This window comes from Thamnophis sirtalis, unplaced genomic scaffold, assembly GCF_051295495.1.
Source record: "Thamnophis sirtalis isolate CommonGarterSnake01/CBP01778 unplaced genomic scaffold, rThaSir2_p1.2 scaffold_3, whole genome shotgun sequence".
Taxonomy (NCBI): domain Eukaryota; kingdom Metazoa; phylum Chordata; class Lepidosauria; order Squamata; family Natricidae; genus Thamnophis; species Thamnophis sirtalis.
Window position 1 is genome coordinate 133,308,557 of NW_028261383.1, and position 21,675 is coordinate 133,330,231.

General features: G+C 39.3%; 1 protein-coding gene across 2 annotated transcripts in view; it reads right to left on the reverse strand.

Moving 5' to 3' along the window:
* Positions 1-21,675, reverse strand: part of SLC38A10 (solute carrier family 38 member 10) — a 95,152-nt gene that overhangs the window by 14,593 nt on the left and 58,884 nt on the right. For both annotated transcript variants that reach the window (XM_087710160.1, XM_087710161.1), the window contains one exon: positions 10,879-11,029. In XM_087710160.1, coding sequence (XP_087566286.1) covers positions 10,879-11,029 — 151 coding nt within the window. The remainder of the gene's footprint in view (positions 1-10,878; positions 11,030-21,675) is intronic.

Genomic DNA, 21,675 nt, shown 5'->3' on the forward strand with positions numbered 1-21,675 from the left:
GTATGCAGCACAAAACAAAAGGGGAAAAAAAGAGATTTAAAAAAAAGGTCTCCACTCTGTAATAAGACAAAGTTGCCTCAAAGCCGTCATTTTCTCAGCAGGAAGCAAAATTAAGTTCATCATCAGGGCGTGAATTAACGGCCTCTCATGCTGCTCGGAAAATCTATAAGGGGCTATATGTGGTTTGGAGAGAAACATTTTGCCCAGGATGTGTAATAATCACTGAAACTGTAGAGTCGCCCTTGTGGTCCCTTTGGATAATGTTACAGTAATGTTGTGCCTCTTAATGTTTTATGAGGGGTGCTGGGCTTGACAGGAAAAAAGGCAGAGAGGCTGTAAAAGCTTCTTAGCTTACAAAAACAGCAGGGGGGGGGAAGATCTTGGGGCTCAGGAAGAGTTAGGCAGAAAGAGGGGGGGGGGAAGAGATGAAAATCCCCAAATGTTGGGAGTGCACCCAAGGACCGGTGGCTGAACGATAGCTCCCACACCAAGCCAACCCTAGCTACTCCTCCGACTGCATTAGGGCAGGGTGAGGGAAGGACTTTTCCCATGGGGTTTTTGGAAGCATCCACTTTTATTTTAATGGCACACCAACCCCATCCCTCTCGGCTGCAATAAAACCTCATCATGAGTGAGCAACCCTAAAAGCTTTTCCAATCCTCTCTCCAAGAATTTGACAAGGGGAGCAGTTCTGCTCCAGGGAAAGATGAGGATTGCGCTACCTGGCATTGCAATCGATTCAGATCTGCAGGAGGGAAAAAAATATATTCGGATGCCCTTTGTGGCCTCCAAAGCCACAATGGCAGCTGACTTTATTTTGGAATATCCCGCTTAAAGAGTTCCCTGCGAGAAAAATATAACGGCTATGCTTTGGGCTCCTGGCAATTTATCCCGGCATAATTCCAATAAACCTCTTCGTGTTCTTCAGTACAGGTAGTCCTCAACTTACGACCACAATTGAGCCTGACATTTCCTTTGCTAAGCAAAGCAGTTGTTAAATGAGTTTTGACCCGTTTTACAACTTTTCTTGCCACAGTTGTTAAATGAATCATTGCCGTTGTTAACCTAGCAACATGGTTGTGAAGTGATTCTGGTTTCCCAATGGACTTTGCATATCAGTAGGTCGCAAAAGGTGATCGATCACATGACCCCGGGACACTGCAACCGTCATAAATACAAGTCAGTTGCCAAGCCTCTGGATTTCAATCAGGTAACCATGGGGATATTGAAACAGCCGTAAGTGTGAAAAACGGTCATAGGTCACTTTGTTCAGTGCCGTTGTAACTTTGTATGGTCACATGGCTGTAAGTTGAGGACTACCTGTAAGCTGGAGAATAGAAATGGAACACTAAGGTGAAAGGCTTTTCACCAAATGTGTAATTTAAAGAAACAGTTAACTAAAAAACAACGCAACTGGGTTGGGCTCAGAAATTATCTTTTGTTGTAAAGCAAGGGAAATTAGGCTGGCCTGTAGAAGCAGAGTTTTATCATTTGCACTGGAAAAGATGTTAAGGACAAAGTAAGGCGAGGAGTAAGAAAAATTACAGCTCCTTTCTCACAATCAATCCCCTACAAAACATGTTTCTACTGCTTTAAAATGTTTGTGGTATTTTTAATTGTAATATATTTTTGAATTGTAAGCCACCCAGAGTCATTGACTGAGAGGGGTGCCTATAGAAATAGAATGAATGAATGAATGAATGAATGAATGAATGAATGAATGAATGAATGAATGAATGAATGAAGCAAAACTGCAGCTTATGTGCCAGAGATGAAGGCAATTATCCCACAATATCAATCGACATCGCCTCTTCTCTGACATTATCAATGCTCTGATTTCTATGAAAGGAGAGAAACATATTAAGAAGGTTTTTACTCTTTTCATATTTTGAAGAAAGAAAAAAAACAAGAGAGGATAAAAAAGCAATTGTTAATTGGAAAATTTACGTATGCTTATTTTTAACTAGCAAAGGGAAAGAAGTAGCATTTTTGATGCTTGTCTATTGAGAAAAGATGCTGCGGTAAACACCAATGAAGTTTATTGTTTGGTGTGCATGCATGTATTTTCTGTAATCTGTTGCCACTATTGGTCTGGTGGTAATTTTTAGAGTTAAAATTGAAGTATAAGAGGCACCTTTTTCCCTCAAAAAAAAAAAAAAAGGCTAAAAATCTGGGTGCAGCATTTTTGGCCTCCTGAAACCCCGCCCCCTTCATCAAAATGACCGTGCATAGTTTTTAGGAGGTTTCCAGAGTACTCCTGGGGGCTGGGGAGGGCAAAAATCAGTGAAAAACAGGGCGAGTTTTGCCCCCAAAGCCCCCAGGAGCACTCTACAAGCCTCCTAAAGGCTATGCATGCCCTTTTTTTGACAAAAAGGGCCCATTTTCGCAAAATATGGGCCGTTTTGGGGAGGTCTGCAGAGTGCAAAAACTTTTTTTTAAAAAAATTGCCTCTTCAAAATATTGGTGCGTCTTACACTCCAAAAATACAGTAAATTTCTCCAGCTTTCCCCAAGCTGGTGTCTTTTGAATTTGGTGGACTCTTTACCTGTCCTGGAATTATTTCCCAGTTCATGAAGAATACAATAAATTAAGAAAACCTCAATATCAATTATAGCATATATAACTTGATATATTTGGATGGCATAAAGTTGGGAAACATTGTCCTAGGCCAGGAGTGTCAAAATCAAGGCCCACGGGTTGGGTCTGACCTGCTTAAATCTAGCTCACAGGGCCGGCCTAGAAATATCGAAGTACCAGTCTGTGGTGCCTTTGCTGGCCAAAATGGCCTATAGGGGGGCTGGGTGCATCCCCCACAGTGTCTGTTTTTGGCCGTCCCGGCCTCCTGCAGCACTCTGCCGGCCAAAAATGGGCTGTGAGGGACCTCCACATGGCCCGTTTTTGGCCAGCAGAGTGCTGCAGGAGGACTGGATTGGACTAGATTACAATTATGTGTCCTCAAATAAGTGTTTGATGTGGATAGAAAACAAGCAGCATTCTATGTTAATACTACAGTTTAATGCCAGATTTTATATGCTGTAGGTCCATTTAATCTACAAACAACAATCTATAAATGACAGCCATTTCTATTTACTATCCTGGAAATTTACCTCTATTAGATTTTGTATTATCATGTTATTTATGCTATTGTATTTTTATTATTAGTTGACTAATAAAAAATACAATAATATAAATAGCTTTTCTGCCTGGAAAAGCAATTTACTATTAAACAATGGGGTATAAATTTAGAAATAAAAAGTTTAGTGGAGTATGAAGAATAAGTAATAAACGTTTGCCAGTAATATTTGTTAGAAGAGATAGAAAAAAGGTTATAGTAAAGAACTGTGGAAAGAAAGAAGGGGAAAAATGCATCTTGAGCTTGTGTGTCAAATGCCTATCATGGCCACGCCCACGCCCAGCCCTTCAGGCCCTCCAACACAACCCTGATGTGGCCCTCAATGAAATGGAGTTCGACACCCCTGTTCTAGGCCAACCTATTATACACCCTGTTTCATTACTCTTGCCATGCTTCTAAAGTTCAAGAAAGAAGAAAATCCAACCATTTAAAAAGAATGGATTATTTTAAGGTAGCAAAATCTGTGGTAACGGACAAATATGAGGCTGTTGACATTTAGTAAAAAAACAATTAAAGTAAAATTTCAGCAGCATGCACAATGCCAACTGGTAATCACTTGTGCTATTAGACAATAAATACAGAGTTATAGCTAAGGACATGAAGATAATGGCGTAATTATTGGTAGAGAGATGGAATTAATTCATCTGATGTTACCCCAGGCTTCTGAACTAATATATCTCACAGTATCTAAAAAAGATGGTCTTGACATGATCACCAACACAAATCTCTCGCCACCGACAAGAGAAATCCATAGGTACCACATCATCTGTTACTTCTGTCATTCCAAATGGGAACAAGTTCAGGGAGAAGATCGCTGCTCAGCTCCTATCTCAACTCTGGAAGGAGGCAGTCACATGGCAGGCATTTTAAAAGGGGGTGTGTGTGGGGGGGGAATATTCCCAATTCTTCCCTAATGTATGCAGAAATGTCATCACATAGGACCGTGATGGTGAACCTATGGCACGTGTGACAGAGGTGGCACACAGCACCCTCTCTAATGGCACACGAGCCGTCACCCCAGTTCAGCTCCACTGCGTATGCACATGCGCCTCCTGCCAGCCAGTTGGACTTTGGGTCTCTGCTGCGCATGCGCATGAGGCAGGCCGCATGCAAGGGGCACATGTGGGGATGCATGCATGTGCGGGGATGCATGTGCAGGGGATGTATGCACAGGGCGCATGCAGGAGACTGTGTGCACATTGCATTTTGGGGGGTTGTGTGTGGGCACCTTCGTGCACACGCACGTTTTGGTCACTTGGTTCAGAAAAGGTTAGCCATCACTGATATAGGACATTTAGCTCACCCAAATTCTGGATTCTCTACAGGTATATAGTTTGAGTCCAAACCCAAGAACAGAAAACAAAAAAAGGGGGACAGGAGATAAGTCTGTAAAGGCTTGCCCAGTGAGAGGGAGGGAGGGAGGGGGGAACGGAGGGGGACGGGGAGAGAGAGAGCATACTTTCACCAAGAACATCTGTAAATGGTAACTATTAACACTTTTACAAGGTGACTGAATGGCATCAGGGAAACTAGTTCACTGTTTTCTCCTGACACGCAGACTGTAAAACTGAACAAAAAATGACAGCAGGGCAATGGCTCCTTTTTCTGTGTCATAGGAGCTATTAAAAGATTGTTCTCCCAAAGCACCAGGGAGTGCTCCAACAAGCCAAGCTGTTCCAGCAGTTATTAGAAGCTAAGGGAGGAATGGGGCGGGGGGGGGGGGTAATCCATTTCACGCAGAGCTCCGGCTTCTTCTCTGCATAGCCAACAAGCTGGCAGGGTGGGGGAAGAGGAGGAGAAGGCAGAGCGAGACAGGAATGACAAAGTAAGTGCATCCAAAACGCCTATTACAGGTGTAACCTTTGAAGCTCGCACGACCTCCCTACGCTTCCCCCCCCCCAAATCCCTTCCCTGTAACACAGATGTCAGAACGGTGGGCTTTTGCACACGATGGCCTTAAGTGGAGCAGACTGACAGTGCACACCAGACACCAAGACGCAGCCACATCTCATCAGAGGCCCAAAATGGTAAATCCGAATGGATATGTATGTATGTATGTATGTATATATGTATATATGTATGCATGCAGGCATGCATGCATGCAGGCATACAGACAGATAGAGATAGATAGAGATAGATAGAGATAGATAGATGATAGATAGATAGATGATATAGATAGATGATATAGATGATAGATAGATAGATAGATAGATAGATAGATAGATAGATAGATAGATAGATAGATAGATAGATAGATAGATAGATAGATAGATAGGGCAACGGTGAATCACAGGGACCAAACAGTTTTCATTTCTGGACTAGCTGGGAAGAACGTAGAGAAACGGCGAATCAGACTTTTGATATGGAAAAACCACTGAGGAATGGAACAGGAAGAAGGCTCCGAGCAACGATTTTAAAGCAGGGAGATGCAAAATATTTTTTAAAAAAACCATAATCCACCCAGGGAGACCCTCCGGGGGGGGGGGGGGAGTGAGTGGTATCTTTCAAAAGGGAAAAAGAAATTGAATCTTAATTAGATTTTTTTTTTCAAATGGATAATTGCCTTCATGTGCTTTCAAAGGCAGCTTAGCAACCTCTTAACATCCGCATGCCCTGTAATAGCAACCTTGCTCTGGAAGGGGGTTTCTATACCTTCGCCAGCAGTGGCTGACAGTAAACACCTATCGATACGGATGGCGGGGGAGGGGAGGAGTAACGGGCACTTGGGAGTCGTTAATAAAAGCATGATTCAAAATTTCCTGGTCAATATGTGTTCACATATAAGGGCAGCATTCATAATCTCCATAATCTCCAAACCCAGGGGGTAGAGTTTAATGAAAGTCTGTACAATTCGGGGCTCTATATCCTCAAAGGCCGCTGTTCTAAACAAAAAAAAACACAAGCATCCTAGCATCTGCTGATGGGCATGGGGTGTATGGTAAAGGCAGAAATCCGAAATGCTCAGTGTAGTGATGAAGACGGCCTTAACAAGCCAAGCACGAATTAAAAGTTGCTGGTGGTTCAGGGAAGGGAGGAGGGGGGACTGGGACGAATTCAGAAACAAGCTGGGAAAAGGGTTCCTCTGCACGCTGCCTGAAGAGGAAAGCCATGTGTTTCCGCAAGAGGCTCGTGCAAGAAATGAGAAACAGATGTGGGCTGAAAGAGGGGGTATTGGTGACAGCCAAGTAACCCAGAAGCCCCATCCGTGGTTTGAATGACAGAATGCAGCTCCCTGGGAAGCAGGTTCTTTTTGCAAAATTATTCCCAACAGAGAGAGGGAAGATGGTGCATTGAGCACAGAAGCACCCCCTAAAAGATAACCTTATAAGGCAGTAATGGACTTAACTTTTTGTCGTTGCATGCCAAAAGCGTGTGCCCGCACCCATAATACAATGCGTACACGAACCCCCCCTCCCCTGCGCATGCATGCGTGACATCCCCCATGCTCCCCCACCCTGCACATGCACAATCCCTGGTGCGACTCTGCAGTTCTCTGAACTATTCTGGACTCCCCTTGTATATCTCATGATCTTCAAGTTTCACCAATGATCCCTTAAACGTTATCTTCTGTGGCTGTCAGATTGCCTCAGTAATAGCACAGAGGGACACATGTTTGGCTATTTCCCACCTGTTACAGCACTTCATTTTGCTAAGCCCTGGCATCCCTAGGAATCGCTCTACTTAAATAGAATTCCAGAAAAGCTAGAAAAAGAGGGGGTAATGCAATAGTACTCCTATTCCGTTTCACTGGTTCTTTTTCCTAGACTAGCATTTGGAAGATTAGCATTTATAGATCTACAGATGATTTGCAGTAGATTGGGAAAGGTTCCCAATACTCAAACAACTAAAAATAGGAACAGTTCAAAAATATTTTCCACTTAAAATTACACAACTGAAAGAGAATGTTTGGGAGAGAAAACCAGGAGAGGAAAGAATTACGGTATATGGAATAATATGGAAAAGGAAAATATGGGAAATATCCTTTTCCGTTCATAATCTGTCTCTCTGTTCCTCTGTAATCCTTAGGAAATTTTGTTTTTTTAACAAGAAAGAAAATAAATGTGCATTTATTTTTCTCAAGAGATGTCACTCCCTTTATACTAGCTGGAATAATCATGATGGAATGCTTTTTATATGGCTGCTTTGTCCATTAATGCAGAGTCTCCTTTTTATAATTTCAGTATCATGAAAGAATGTTTGGGGGAAAACCAGGAGAGAAAATAACTTTGAGGCTTGGTTTTTTTCTAGAACACAAACTGCATGTGCTCAAAGGCATCCCATTTCTTAATTTGTAGCCTATGTCTAACCACATGAGTATTTTTCACCACTCTGATTCACCCTGCTAATCTAGACAACAACTGAATGAATTTATCTGTCAGTCTGAATTATCAATTAAATAATACAAAATCTACATTGACTCACGTGAGCTCCTATGTTTTCCTTGGCCTGATAAACACGTATGCATGGCATTAGTAATGCGAGAGAGATTCAAAATCCCCCCCCCCCAGTTTTATTGGACTGTTTGTTTTCAGAACTGACAAGTGTTTGTTTTAACGGTTAGCTGGGGATGGCCCAGAAATATGGCTGATAAACAAGCTTTTGGGACTAAAAGGCACATCAGTGTATAAAAGTGGCAGCAGAAGAGTTACATAGCTCCTTCATCAAACTACGATTGGCTGTTTTCCAAGACAGCCAGGTTTCTTAATCCAAAAAAATGTATAAAAAGTTCAGATCTGAGGCCATACCATAAATAGGGTCTGATATAGAACCGTGATAGCAAACCTGTGGCACGTGTGCCATAGGTGGCATGCAGAGCCTTCTCTGCAGGCATGCCAGCTGTTGCCCCAGCCCAGCTCCACTGCGCATGTGTGCGTGCATGTCTCCTTCCAGCCAGCTGGTCTTTGGGTCTCTGCCGCGCATGCACCGGGGGCAGGATGCATGCGAGGTCACGTGTGTGCAGCACATGCATGGGGGCACTTGCATTGCTTTTGGGGGGCTCCGTTTTGCGCCCCGTTTTGGCTTCCAGGTTGGTGCACGAAGCCTTCCAGGCCCAAAACAGGGAGCGGGAGTGAGGTGTATGCAGGTGTGTGTGTCATGCACACGTTGCATTATGGGTGCAGGTGGGCACGCACATTGTTGTGCGCGCATGCATGTGTTTTCGGCATGCAACGACAAAAAGGTTAGCCATCACTGGTCTGGAATAACTATTATTTGCACACTTGCACTTTATTGACAATGTCCATTTTATATTCTTTTATCAACCTGAAAACATCAAACTTTCAGGTGTATAAGCCAAATACTGATTTGGATACATTATTTGCCACTTTTGACCAAAATATTGAAAATCACTACGCATATATTTGTGGAGGGGTTTATACATTTGTTTATTTAAATAAAGCTAAACCTTTACATTTTTTTACAATAAATGTATTAAAGTTTACAAATACAGAGATAAAAGCCTAACGCAAAGTAAGAAAAATATAAAAAGGAAAAGAAAAAGAAAAAGAAAAAGAAAAAAAGGCCTTCTGGGAACAGCAATGACAGACTGATCACTACCCTGCTGTTTGCAGAGCCCAAAAACATGGTGGAAATAGAAGCCAAAGAATAGATCAGCTCCTTGGAATTCCTCTTCAGATTAAGGAGAGGACAAGGATGACCCATAAGTCATCCTTGTCCTCTCCCTGCAAAATTGCAAGCTCCAGCAGGTTTGAGAACTTTGGATACATGAAAGGAGAGAGGGAGGAATCATCCTCTCTAAGCTATGGTATGTAGAACCATAGAGGCACCAAAGAGACATACAGTTTGCCTAATTCCTCTTTGCTACTTTAGGAAACTGCTTAATATTAACTTCTTTCAAGTTAAGAGCCTTCTGAAGGGCAAGGTTTACACCATTGTGAGGAAAATCTACTTCTACCATGGATGAACAAAACTCCAATGTAAGTTTATGGTTTATAAAGAAAAGCTTTGCTCTTTTTTTTGGAAAACAGGGACTAGAAAGTGGATTTTAGAAAACTAAGAGGCCCAATGGAATTGAAAGAATATTCCTGTGGGCTTTTAAAAAAACTATTAAAGAATATATGAAGATTTTGAAATTCATATGTAAGCAATGTGGGAAAGTTTGTTGATTGGAAAATAAACAGATGATAAGTGGGGAAATAAACAGATGATAAGGCTGACTAAAGGGGACTAGAGAGAACAAACAATTTCATTTAAAGGAGAAGAGACCCATTAATACAATGCAGCAACACTATTTTACTATTAAAAGAAATTAAGACTGGTTGGAAACGATGTACTCAAAAATTACTTTTTTTATATAACACTGCAAAGGATGCAGACAAACACCAGATTTCATTGGATAAAACAAACTGATTTGAATGTGGATTTGGAGTTTTAAAAATGTTGGGTTACAAAAACTATATGGAAAAAGTTGCTGTGAATCTGAAAATAACTTTAAAAATGTCAAGAGTAGAAAAATAATGTGGAAAATGATACTAAAGTAGATTCATAGATAAAACCGGTTGATTTCTTAAAAATTAAAGGGGACATACAAATAATAATTAAAAGAGTGATTTGGAAAGCCTTTTTAGCTAGGATTTACAAAAATAAGGAGTGAAACCAAGGACATTATTCCTGAGAGAGACAAAGAGAAAATGATAAGAAGTCAACTTATGGACATTTGACATGTCAGGATTAAAGCGTTTATAAAGTAAACAGGTGGTCTATGAAATGAATCTATATCCTCAGAGTTGAAATATGTATGTTTTGGTTTCTGCTAACTACGTGTTTCCCTGATAATAAGACAGGGACTTATTTTCTTTTGACCCCCGAAATAAGCACTTGGCCTTGTTTTTGGGGAGGTATTATTACTTTTGAGATAAAGGAGACTGCGAGCATGGTCACCTCATGGCTGCTGCTGTGTTGCAATATTTTTGGGGAGCGCTTATTTTAGTGCATGCGCTCAGAAGCCCAATTGGGCTTATTATCCGGGGAGGTCTTATTTTCAGGGAAACAGGGTACTAATGGGATTTCTTTTTGACCAGAATTGTATGGAACAGTTTTAAGAATCTGTTTACAAGCTGGGCGAGAATTCTTTTGCTTTATTTCTTTAAAAAAGTGATGAGTTTGGGCTACAAATAGATTTTTTAAAATTAAGATTAAAATGCAGTATATGTGTTAATATTTCTGGTAGCTCTTAGTAGACTTTTGCTGATTAGGACTGAGTGATAGGCTTTTATAATTTGATTATTGATGAGGGATGAGAAAAAGATATTTTTAAAAAATGAAATATAAGAGAAGCCGTCAAGTCAATGTAGTTTGTACTTGTCTGGAGGGAGGAGGGGAGTCATCTTTTATATACCTTATTTATTTTAAAATATACTTATTGCATTGTTATATAACAGGCAAGATCAAGGTTCAGTTACTATAACTACACATTTGCTCTTGGGTTTTCAAAAACAGAAAAAGAAAGATTACTGGCATATTCCAACAGATATTTAACCATTTAAAGGTTGGAGATGATATAATACATATTGACTCCTGTACTAAAAATCTGCCTCTAAGAAAAAGAATGTCCTAGCTTGTTAACTTTAAAAACAATCATGTGGAAAACAAGAGATTATCGCCATTACATTATCTTTCCTAAAATTATGATTTCTACTGTTTCAGCACTGTGATCCTATGAATGGATTGGAGTGCAACTATATTTAATGGAATTTATGCAGCATTTTGCAGAACATGTCACATACCTGAAATTTTAGCCGAGTCCTGTTCCTTATTTATTTCTCTAGGCACGTTGTCTGGTTCCACGGCTTCCACTTTTGCCGGAGTCTCTTGAGTTGCTGATAAAGTTGTGTAGGTGCTGATAATTAACACTCCCAAACCAATCCATAGTATGATCTGTGCAACAAAAGTTCAGAATCTTGAATGCAGAGATAGACAATTCCTAGCCCCTAGGCCCCACACAACCCACAAACCTCTTTTGGGAGCCTCAGACCCTTCCCTGACTATTATCGCCAAATAGTGTTACTATATATGGGTTGTTTTTTTTAACATTTTGAAGAGGCAACAATTCTCCACTTTGTTGAATAGTAAATATTATATAGTTAAAACCTATGTGTTAACATTCTTCCAAACATTCTGCGTCATTACCCTACTAAACATGGCCCACAGTCTATCAATTCTTTGATGCCAAATACAAAGGAAAGCAGAATGCAAAATTGGGAAAGGAGAGAGGAAACAAAGGGGCTTTGAGATATGTTAGAGGCTTGTTTATGGGGAACAACTGGCATCTATTGTATACGGTTCTTATCTCTTGACTTCTTCAGTCTTTCAGCTCTTGACAACATGCATTGTTCCTCTTTTATCTCTTAGTCTTCCTTATATTTTCTTTGATCTTCCTTCCTTACCCTCATTTCTTTCCCTCAAAACTATTTTCTCCTATCCCCAACTGGTTTTTATTCTACTTTTTATTTCCTTCCTTCTTTTCATTTCTTAAAGTTCTATTACTTCTATCAGCAATTTTCCTCCTATCTCCCTTATCATTTACTGTAACCTACGTAATCCAGCCAGCAGCTGCTGGAGACCATTTTTCCCCCTGTCCTGCAACATCTTTGTGATATTAAGGCAACCCAATCGATTGTATCACAGTTAGAGGATTCATCAATGCCAGCCAAAAACACCTAGTGCATTATAGCACATATCGCATCTAAATTAAATTATGCTTTAAGCTCAACATGCTAACTGCATAATCCAGTAAAAAATGAATAGGGTAAGTGCTTTAATATCAACAGGGTCGAAACTCAGTGAGATTGGACTGATACTGAAAGAACTTTAAAAGCTAGCCCTGGATTGTACTGAGCTGCATTGTAAGGAATATACCGTATTTTTCAGACTATAAGATGCACCGGTGTATAAGACGCCCCAAGATTTCCAAGAGGTAAGTGTTCTGACCCCCCTCCGGCCTGTGAGTAACGCAGACACAGGCTTGGCTATTTGCCACTCTTTAATCACAGGAATTACAACTCCATTGGCTGAAAGCCCAGACAACACTCTCATGCAAGAAGGGTTGCCAGCAACCCAAACCAAACAGAACGGAAATACAAAACAGACCAGACAAGAGTTCCTCAAGACTGTTACGAACGGTTGTGTCCTGCAAAAGGACCTCTCCCAATTTCTCACTTATATACTCTCTTGGGAGGGGCCAAGCCACAACCACCTGGCTTGATTATCTCTTATGAATCTGCCTCCGCAGCTGCTGCTTCTGTTTCTCCGCCCTCCTTTGCCTGGCATCAGGAACAAATTGCCTTGAGTCCTCCCCACTGCTCCATGCCTCAGGCGCCTCCTGGTGGCCAACCAGCCTCTCTGGTCCCTGCTCTGAGTCTGAACCCTGCCCAGGGTCCTCCACATTTTCCATAGCAGACTCATAGGGTTCCTCACTATCTGAGTCCATCAGCAGCTCAAACGGATCCTGCTGGGCCACAACAGGTAAGTAAAAAAAAAAGGTTTTGTCCTCCCTGGCCCCTAGGAGCACTCTGCAGGCTTCAGCAGGACTGGGGGAAGGAAAAAGCACTCCAGTTTTTGCAAAAAATGGGTAGAAAACAGGCCAGTTTTTGCAAAAACAGAGGTGTTTTTGCCTTCCCCCAGCCCTGCTGAAGCCTGCAGGGTGCTGCTGGGGACTGGGGGGAAAGCAAAAACGCCTCAATTTTTGCAAAAAATGGCTCATTTGTTTCCTGTTTTTCGCAAAAATGGAATGCAAGGACAGGGCTTTGGGAGGCCAAAAAATGGGTGTATTTGGTGTATAAGACGTACCAACATTTCCATGCTCTTTTGGGGGGGGGGAAGGTGCATCATACTCCAAAAAATACAGAATATTGTATGATACTAAAACAATTATGAAAACATGCTTTGGACTCTAAGCAAGCACAGCATCTATATACTATTTATTAAAGTATAACCATCTTTTCCAGGCTTGTACTGTAATAAGTCAATTAATACAGGTTAATATAATTGGTAGTGGAAGCTTTTTCAGCCTCTCACATGCTTTAATGAGCAACATTTATACAAAATCTAAAGCACATTTGTATCATATATGAAGCATGTGGAATTTTAAAACCCAGTGTTATCCATTTCTCAGTAAGGAAGGAAAGCATTTGCAGAACTGTCTTTTTGCCATTCGTTGCTGCCAGCTATTTATTAAACAAAATCATTTAATCTGCTATAAAGGTTTTGCAAACTTTGTGATTCTCATTTGAGTCTAGGACTCATACACATCAGGACAGATATAGCAACATCTGGTTAGATTTTTAAGAAAATAGAAATTCTACCCAAAAGAGAAGACTGAAAAGGAATCCATTCTTCTTTAGTGACAAAGAAACAATATGAGATGCAAACAAAGATTTTAAGGAAACATATTTATAACAATAAGGCCAACATTGCATACATATAGAGACACAGTCCCTGGTTTATGAAGACAACCTTTAGATATGAATGGAGCTAGATAGTTAGGAATGAAAATCGAATTAAAAAATGGAGGAAGGAGACCATTGAGCAAGGAATAACATTAAAGGAGGATATGGCTGAAGGACCTGATCTCCCTTATACTACTTGGAGGACCCTGAATAATTTGAGAGTTGGAATGCCTAACTATAAAACCAATGTGCTCAAGTGGAGGCTCTTAGAAGATGACAACATGCTGTGTGAATATGGAGACACACAAAATTCAGCCCATCTGCTGATATGTCGGCTACTACCAGAAACAGGTACCGATAATGACTTATTTTTGGCCAATAACACAGGCAAGAAGATGGCTTCATTCTGGCAGTTTAAAGTTTGATTTAGACACTGAAGATTTAGACCTCTAAGCAAAGTCAAGCGGGTGTGCTACTGCACCAAGTGGGTCATTTCCACTTCTCCAGATATAACTTAGATAAGTTGACAGTCGTGCAACTTGTTCACTCAGTATCTTCCTATTAGGCCATTGTTTTGCTTTGATAATATTTTCAGTTTCCTGAGGTCCATAGCTGTACAATAATAATTTCTTTTTCATGACTTGAACGTCTTGGTTAGTATGCTTGTTCACGATCACTCAACTGACTTTGTGGGTGTTTTTTTAAGCGTGTTTTTTAAAAGCGTGGAAAGAAAAAGCAACGAGGAAAGATCATCAGATTTTTACATTCGTATTGTATACTTCAGAAGCGTTTTTAGTTTTGGCACCTCCTAAAATTTAGTGCTCTAGGTGACTGTCTCAGTTGCTTAGTCTTAGAAGCAGCTCTAATTATAGCATTTCAATTCCATTTTTGACATATTGCTATCATTTGTAATATGTTCCTTCTAGCATTCCCTCACTTCAGTTCCATCCCACATCATGTCATCGTTTTTATTTTTAATTTCCCTTACTCTGCTACAGGCTCCTTGTTTGGCTCTTTTCATCTACTTCTAAGACAATATTTGAATTTCCGTCAAAATTGCTCTGCATGCTCTCCACTTCTTTTTGCCTTAATTGTATCTTTCTCTTTAACAAGATTCTTTGCAACTATCTTTCTCTCTGTGGACATTAGATATACCCTTTATCATTCTCTCTCAATGCATTTTTCTCATATACAGCCTTTTTCACTTCATCACTCCACAAAGCATGTTTTAAAAATTTTCAATACCATAACTCCACATATTCTAGCTTGTAACATGACTCTTTTCATACTGTTCCAAGCAGCTTACTCGTCTTCTTTCTTTATCATTGTTTTTCATTAATTATATTCAAAGATTAATTTATTGTGTAATCTTTTTCATACAGGACTTGTACTTTCTTTCTAATCGTTTTAACTTTCCTCTGATTTCTTTTACTTTTTTCATTCTCTCGCCCATCCTAAACAAACCAGTAATGAATCTGGATGTATATTTATTATTTTGCCGTGTGTATTTATGAACAGACTCACCACATATTTGAAGCAGAGATTTTTCTAAGCAAAAACTCATTAAACAATTATCATTCTCTTTCATTCTTGGGTATCAGAATGGCTCGATAACTTTTTAAAAAAATATCCTCTTGTCTCGTTCCCACCCATCCATTCATGTCACCTAATTTTTTTCTCCAAATTGAATCCATTCAGAATAATGCACATTTTTGCCCAAACACGTTTTTGTTCTTTCCATTATCAATATTCAATGAAGTGTAACATGTAACTTTCACCACCCTGTTGATTCCTATTTCCATATGTAACCATGATAACCTACATGACATTGAGTCATACTTTCTAATATGCTTTTCAGCCCATTTCACCCTTTCATTCATAATGAAACCCATCCCTTCACTCCCCTGCATTTATTCATCAATTACCCACACAAAATCAGACAATCTTCATTCAGATCTATTACACATCCTGCCCTTTACTCTGGGTTTCTTTCCTTTTCTTAACATTTCAATCATCAGTTTAGGTTCTTTATCATTCACTCCTTTTGTATTACAAACTGCAATCTTCCATATGCTACGGCCATCACTAAATAGGTCCACAGATATCAGGTTTTCACAGGACACATATGAAAACTGCAAATTAGATTACAGTCATCATGTATCAGTTTTGGTTTATTTTTACTACAATGCCACAATCACAACCAATGTCCCTATGTACCATAAGATTGATGACACCGATCAATGAAAAAGTATTCGTAAGTATAAGATATTTATGGGACCACTAAATAAATATTGGATGACAAAATATGTATATATCTATTAAAGACATGTCTATTGATAAGTGACTATTTTAGGCAGGAAACCAGAAAAATTGAGGCTAATAGAGGTAAAGAGGCGAAGCTCTAGATCTTATTAACAAATTGGAAATAAAACAAGCTTGTCAGATCCAGACAACATACACCAAACAGAACTTTTAAAAATTCAAATGTGCAGCAATTAATCTGACACTCAAAAATGTACAAATGTTCATATAATCCTATAAATTAAAAAGGGGACCAATGTAAGAGTTTTATAAAATTAGGGTCCAGGTAAATCCAATAAATTACAGTTTAAAATCTGTTCTAACTAATTTGATGGAAAATATCATCAAATACAATATGAACAAATATTGTATTGAAGGCGCATTTTGCCAGCAAAACAGTACCACAGTTAGGTGGCACATGGAGCCCTCTCTGCGGGAACACGAGCCATTGCCCAGCTCAGCTCCACCGCACATGTGCGCTTGCCTCCCGCCAGCCAGCTGTTTGGGTCTCTGACACACATGTGGGAGACATGCATGCATGATGGGGGGCGGGGGGCACATGTGTGGGGGCAGGGGGAGGGAGGACTGCTAGCCCCAAAATGGATTGTGCGTGCATGAGTGGGGGGTGGGGGAGTACGAGGGGTCATGTGTGCATGCACGGGGTGTGTGGTGCACAGGGGGTTGTTGCACACCCATTGCACTATGGTTGTTGACACATGTGCATGCTCTTGGTACATGAGGACAAGAAGGTTAGCCATCCCTGGTTTAGTTGATCTTGAAGAATTACACTTCTTGAAAAAATAAGTTATTTGATATGTTTTCTTGTGGTTCATAACTATTTAGTTAACATAAAACTGAGTAGGACAGAAGAATATTTCTTGCAATGGGTTTAGGGGAAAACTGAGCTATCCTAAAAGATCTTATCCAGACCAAACTTTTTTAAATGATCTGGAATTAAGGATGAGGAGTGAGGCATCTTTATTTGCAAATTATTTGGGATGCTTTAAAACAAGGGCTGGTGAAAAGCCCCTCAAAAGACATCTCCAAGTTGGAGATACAGGTTTACAAAAAGCAAGTATGGTTCACATCACACAGGCACTGATTAGGTCTGAAAGAAATGACTGACAAGGAAAGAAGATAGGGAGGTTATTTTTTTGCTTTCCAAAGGAGAGGCTTTTATGTTGCGTTGCTGTCCTATGGAATTAATTCACTGAGCAGTTTCATGTAGATGTTAAAGAGGAGAGATGATAGGCTCAAGCCCTGAGGCACCCCGCATTGCAGGGATTGACAATTCCTTCTGCCCCAACACCAACTGAACCCGGCCATGGAGAAAGGAGGATAATGACTGCAAAATAGTGCCTCCCATTCCCAACCTGTTGAGCTGGTTCAGATGAATTTGATGGTATCAAAAACCATTAAGAGATTCAGGAGAGCCAGGATAGTTGCATCATCCCCGCTGTAGTCCTCCAAAGGTCATCAGCAAACGCAACCGATGCCGTCTCAATGGTAAACCCTGGTCTGAATGCACACTGAAAAAAGTCCAGGTAATCCACTTCATCCAGAGTTGGGATTGCATGCCAACCACCCTCTCAATAACCTTCCCCAAAACTGGAAGATTGGAGACTTGACAAGAGTTATCTAATCCAGCTGGGTCTAAGGATGGCCTCTTGAGAAGGGAGGGGCACCACCACCTATTTTAAGTCAGGTACTACCACTGCTTTCCGTAAACACGGATTAATCATCACTTGCCATATCCCGGCAGACCTTACCCAACCAGGAGGGGCATGAGTCCACAATAAAGGAGGCCAAACTTATAGCCACAATTTAATTTAAAAGAATTTAGCTATAGCTCCTATTTCAACTAAGAGGAAGAATCAAGCTGGTTTCTTAATTTCAGGGAAGGAAAGGCAAACCAGGGGAAGGAAGATAGCACAGTCCACTTTGGACTCCATCCCACCTGGCCAATTTGCACATCTCATGTGGCTTGTGAAAAGCCTGAAAAACCTCTAATCGCACCATCAAACAACAGGAAGTTTCCAGTAGTCATGTTTACTGAGGGCTTGAAAACAAGGGAACAATATTTGCAAAACAGATTGCAAAATTAAGCTACAGAAATACAATGAGTTTGATGCTTCTTAGATGTTAGAATCCAAGCATCCTGGTTATTATTACACAGCTTTACTGCTTGCGGTGAACACACCTACAGAGAGAGAGAACACTTTGATTTAAGCTATCCTTTGAAGTTTCTGTAATTTATGAGATGTGGGTTGGGCTGATGAACTAAGCAGATACACAATCATAACTGATAAACAATATGGGCATCAAGAATTTTAGCCTCGCTTGAACAGCAGAGCTGCCAAGCTCCAAATGAAAAAATGTACTGAAGGAGAGAGAAAGACAAGTAGATGGCTTATTGGCTTACAGTGAAGGAGATTTAATTAAATTCTGATGCATTATTTTTACATAGTTAATCACTGTATTTGTCACTGCAAGGGTTTGACATGGAACCTGGTCTGCAGGTGCAGGGAAAACCGAGAAAGCATGTTTTTTTTTAAAAGAAACTGCCAATAATGCTAGCCAGAACAAAGTAGTCAGTGGGATGGAGAAAGAGGGGTCAATTAAGGCATAATGAATTTTCTATATTTTATCCTCTCCCTCTTCAAAGAGTTATTAGATCAAGCAGGGTAATGGTATTCCAATCAAAAAACGTCATTTTGGGATTTGGGGAAAACAAGTTATTTGCAAGAGGTGCTAAGAAGCAGAACTGATGATCAGCACAAGACAATGGCAGCAGTCAAGATCCTTCTCTACTATATCTGTCTCTGAACAATCATCTTTTTCACTTACTCATGAAAAGTAGCCCATAAAGATTTGTTGCCTTCCTTCATGGATCCAAGTAGAATCTTGACAGGAGAAATCTACTTTTTGATGACTGCTGCTACTGCTTCACATTCATTGTGTGGGTCATTCATTGTGTATTTTTTTTAACATTTGTGTAGCAACTGTCTGATTTTATAAAGCATCCAGAGATCATTAATTAATTACTATTATCTATTTTTTAGATTTGTATTCATTTTTTCTCTAGAGGCTCAAGGCAATGTTCTCCTTCTGCCTTGTACTCACAACAGTAATCTTGGGAAGTAGTTTGGTTGAAGAAACGACAGGATCAAAAATTTCTAGAAATCAGTGTGCACATAAACTATATCTCCCCACTCCTAGTCCAACATCTTAACTACCAACCAATCTTATCTGAGGTACAGTTTGCAGAGAACAATACATTATTTTATGTTTTCCATTTCACTCATGGGTTCTCATTACAAACTAAACCCACATACTGTCTGATATTCTGCGGTGGTGCAATGGCGCAGTGGTTAGAATGCAGTACTGCAAGCTACTTCTGCTGCCTGCAATTTGGCAGTTCAAATCTTACTAGACTCAAAGTTGACTCAGCCTTCCATCCTTCAGAGGTTGGTAAAATGAGGACTGAGATTGTTGTGGGTAATATGCTGATTCTGTAAACCGTGTAGAGAGGGATGTAAAGCACTGTAAAGTGGTATATAAATCTAAGTGCTATTGCTATTCACTATCTAAATATTCACAATCAAGTGTTTTGTGCTGCTTTCTAAAGAGAAAACACTGTCAATTTATAGTATTACAAGCAACTGTAACAAAGAAAACATTGCTAGACTTGTAAGAAACTGCATAAGCTAGGGAAGAACAGCACAAACTCACAAAAAGTGTTACAGAGGCCAGCCTAGTACAAAACCAGCTGGCAATCACTTCTAGACATGTCACATAAATTTTTTCAACAAGCAATTTTGCACAGATTTTGTATGAAGAAAGATCTGGGGGGCATTACACGAGGGAGAGCGTATTTTGCATTATAAAATTACCTGGTCTATATCCAAGGGTTAAGTGAAAGCCACTCTTAAGACAGGAATTAGCAACATTTGCTTATGAAAAACAATTCTCAGACCTAAACATACAGAATGAAAAGTTCAAGCCTTTGGACTACCACACAGGACTGAAAGTGAAGAAGAGAGGGGACAGCAAATTGAACTGAATGTGTGAACAAATAATTTGGCCATTTTATAAAACATGATTGATATTGGAAAAAATCAACCAATCTCACCATAAGAGAGATGTGTAAGAACCACTAATATTTTGACAGATTCCCTATATCTACAATGTCTGTCCTCAGCCTTCATCTTGACTATTTAAAGCTGGTTCCAAATTCTATACTCTCTAAATGGGGTATAAATGAAAACAGAATCTAAGCCACCTGGTAACAAAAAAAAATATTGCTTCTGTATAATTTCTGTGGGTTTGGGGGAAAGAGACAAAGAGATGTTTCTTATTATGCGGTTATTTTTTAAAAACAAAATTCAGACTTTATTAAGATTTTTGAATGTTTTTTTTTTTTAAAAAACTTAAGCAACAAAAAATAATATGAAGAGAAAAAGACAGTATTTGCATTTGGCTCCCTAGACACCAAAATGCCTTAAGGAAAAGCAATACTATACTATTTTTTTCCCTTAGGAAATAAAAAGTTTGTACTTCTTTACACAAATGGTAAACCAGGATGAGCTGGAGAGTTTTCAATATTTGAGATAATATCTGCCAGAGACCTAGAATTCTTTATGCTTGGTGAGTAAAGGAGGCTTTTACAGTTCATACAGTAATTCCATTTGCAAGATGTGCCAATTTAGGATAATGGGATAAAAACTACAAATACATGGATTTGAGTCACATTTTGAGTCAAATTGGAGTATTTTGGGATTAATTCCACAGATTTAACCAGACCCCCAATGACTAGAGCCAAATCCGGGGTTACCTGGCAGCTTTCTAAATGAACATCTTTTTAGAAATAGTGATTTTATTAAAGAATACAACTGTAATGTAACATATAATACAAACTAAAATATAAAAGAATAAAAAGAAAAAAATAGAAGGTGCAGAAGAAAAAATAGAATAAAAAATAGAAAAGATTTAAAAATACAATAAAGAAAAAGAAAAGAAACATATAGTGACTTTCCTATTTACTGAAGTATAAACAATTTTAGTATCTTATTATCTTCTCTTAAAATTCAATAAATGATCTCTTCTCATATCCCATCTCTCTAAATAAATTAATGAAGCCTCTTCATTCCAGTCCTGATGTCAATAAAAGTCAGTTAAGATAAAACATGTATATTTTAACTGTGATCAATTAAACCAACTTTATATTCCTTTCTTTTCTTCTAAGTACAAGTAGTCCTTGACTTACAACTGTTGATTTAGTGATGGTTAATCAAAGTTACAAAGGCACTGAAAAAAGTGACTTATGACGGTTTTTCACACACAACTATTGTAGCATCCCAATGGCAACTGAGTCATATTTATGATGGTTACAGTATCCCGGGATCATGTGATCACCTTTTGCAACCTTCTGACAAACAAAGTCAATGGGGAAGCCAGATTCACTTAAGAACCGTGTTACCAACTTAACAACTGTATTGATTCACTTAACAACTGTGGCAAGAAAGATCGTAAAATTGGGCAAAATTCATTTAACAGCTATCTCCTCTAGCAACAGAAATTTTGGGCTCAATTGTGGTCATAACTCAAGGACTACTTGTATCTGACTCTTTAACCCCTTCAAACAATGTCCTATATCAAACATCAAATAACTTGATATTTTTTCATTTATTCTTTGTCCCTTTTCACAAAATTCTTAAAAATTTTAATGTCTGTTTTACAAATCCAAATAGGAAAATTATCCAGACGTTTTTTTAGTTTGTTATTTGTACATCCTTTTTAATTTTTAAGATATCAACTGGTTTCTTTTGCTTATCA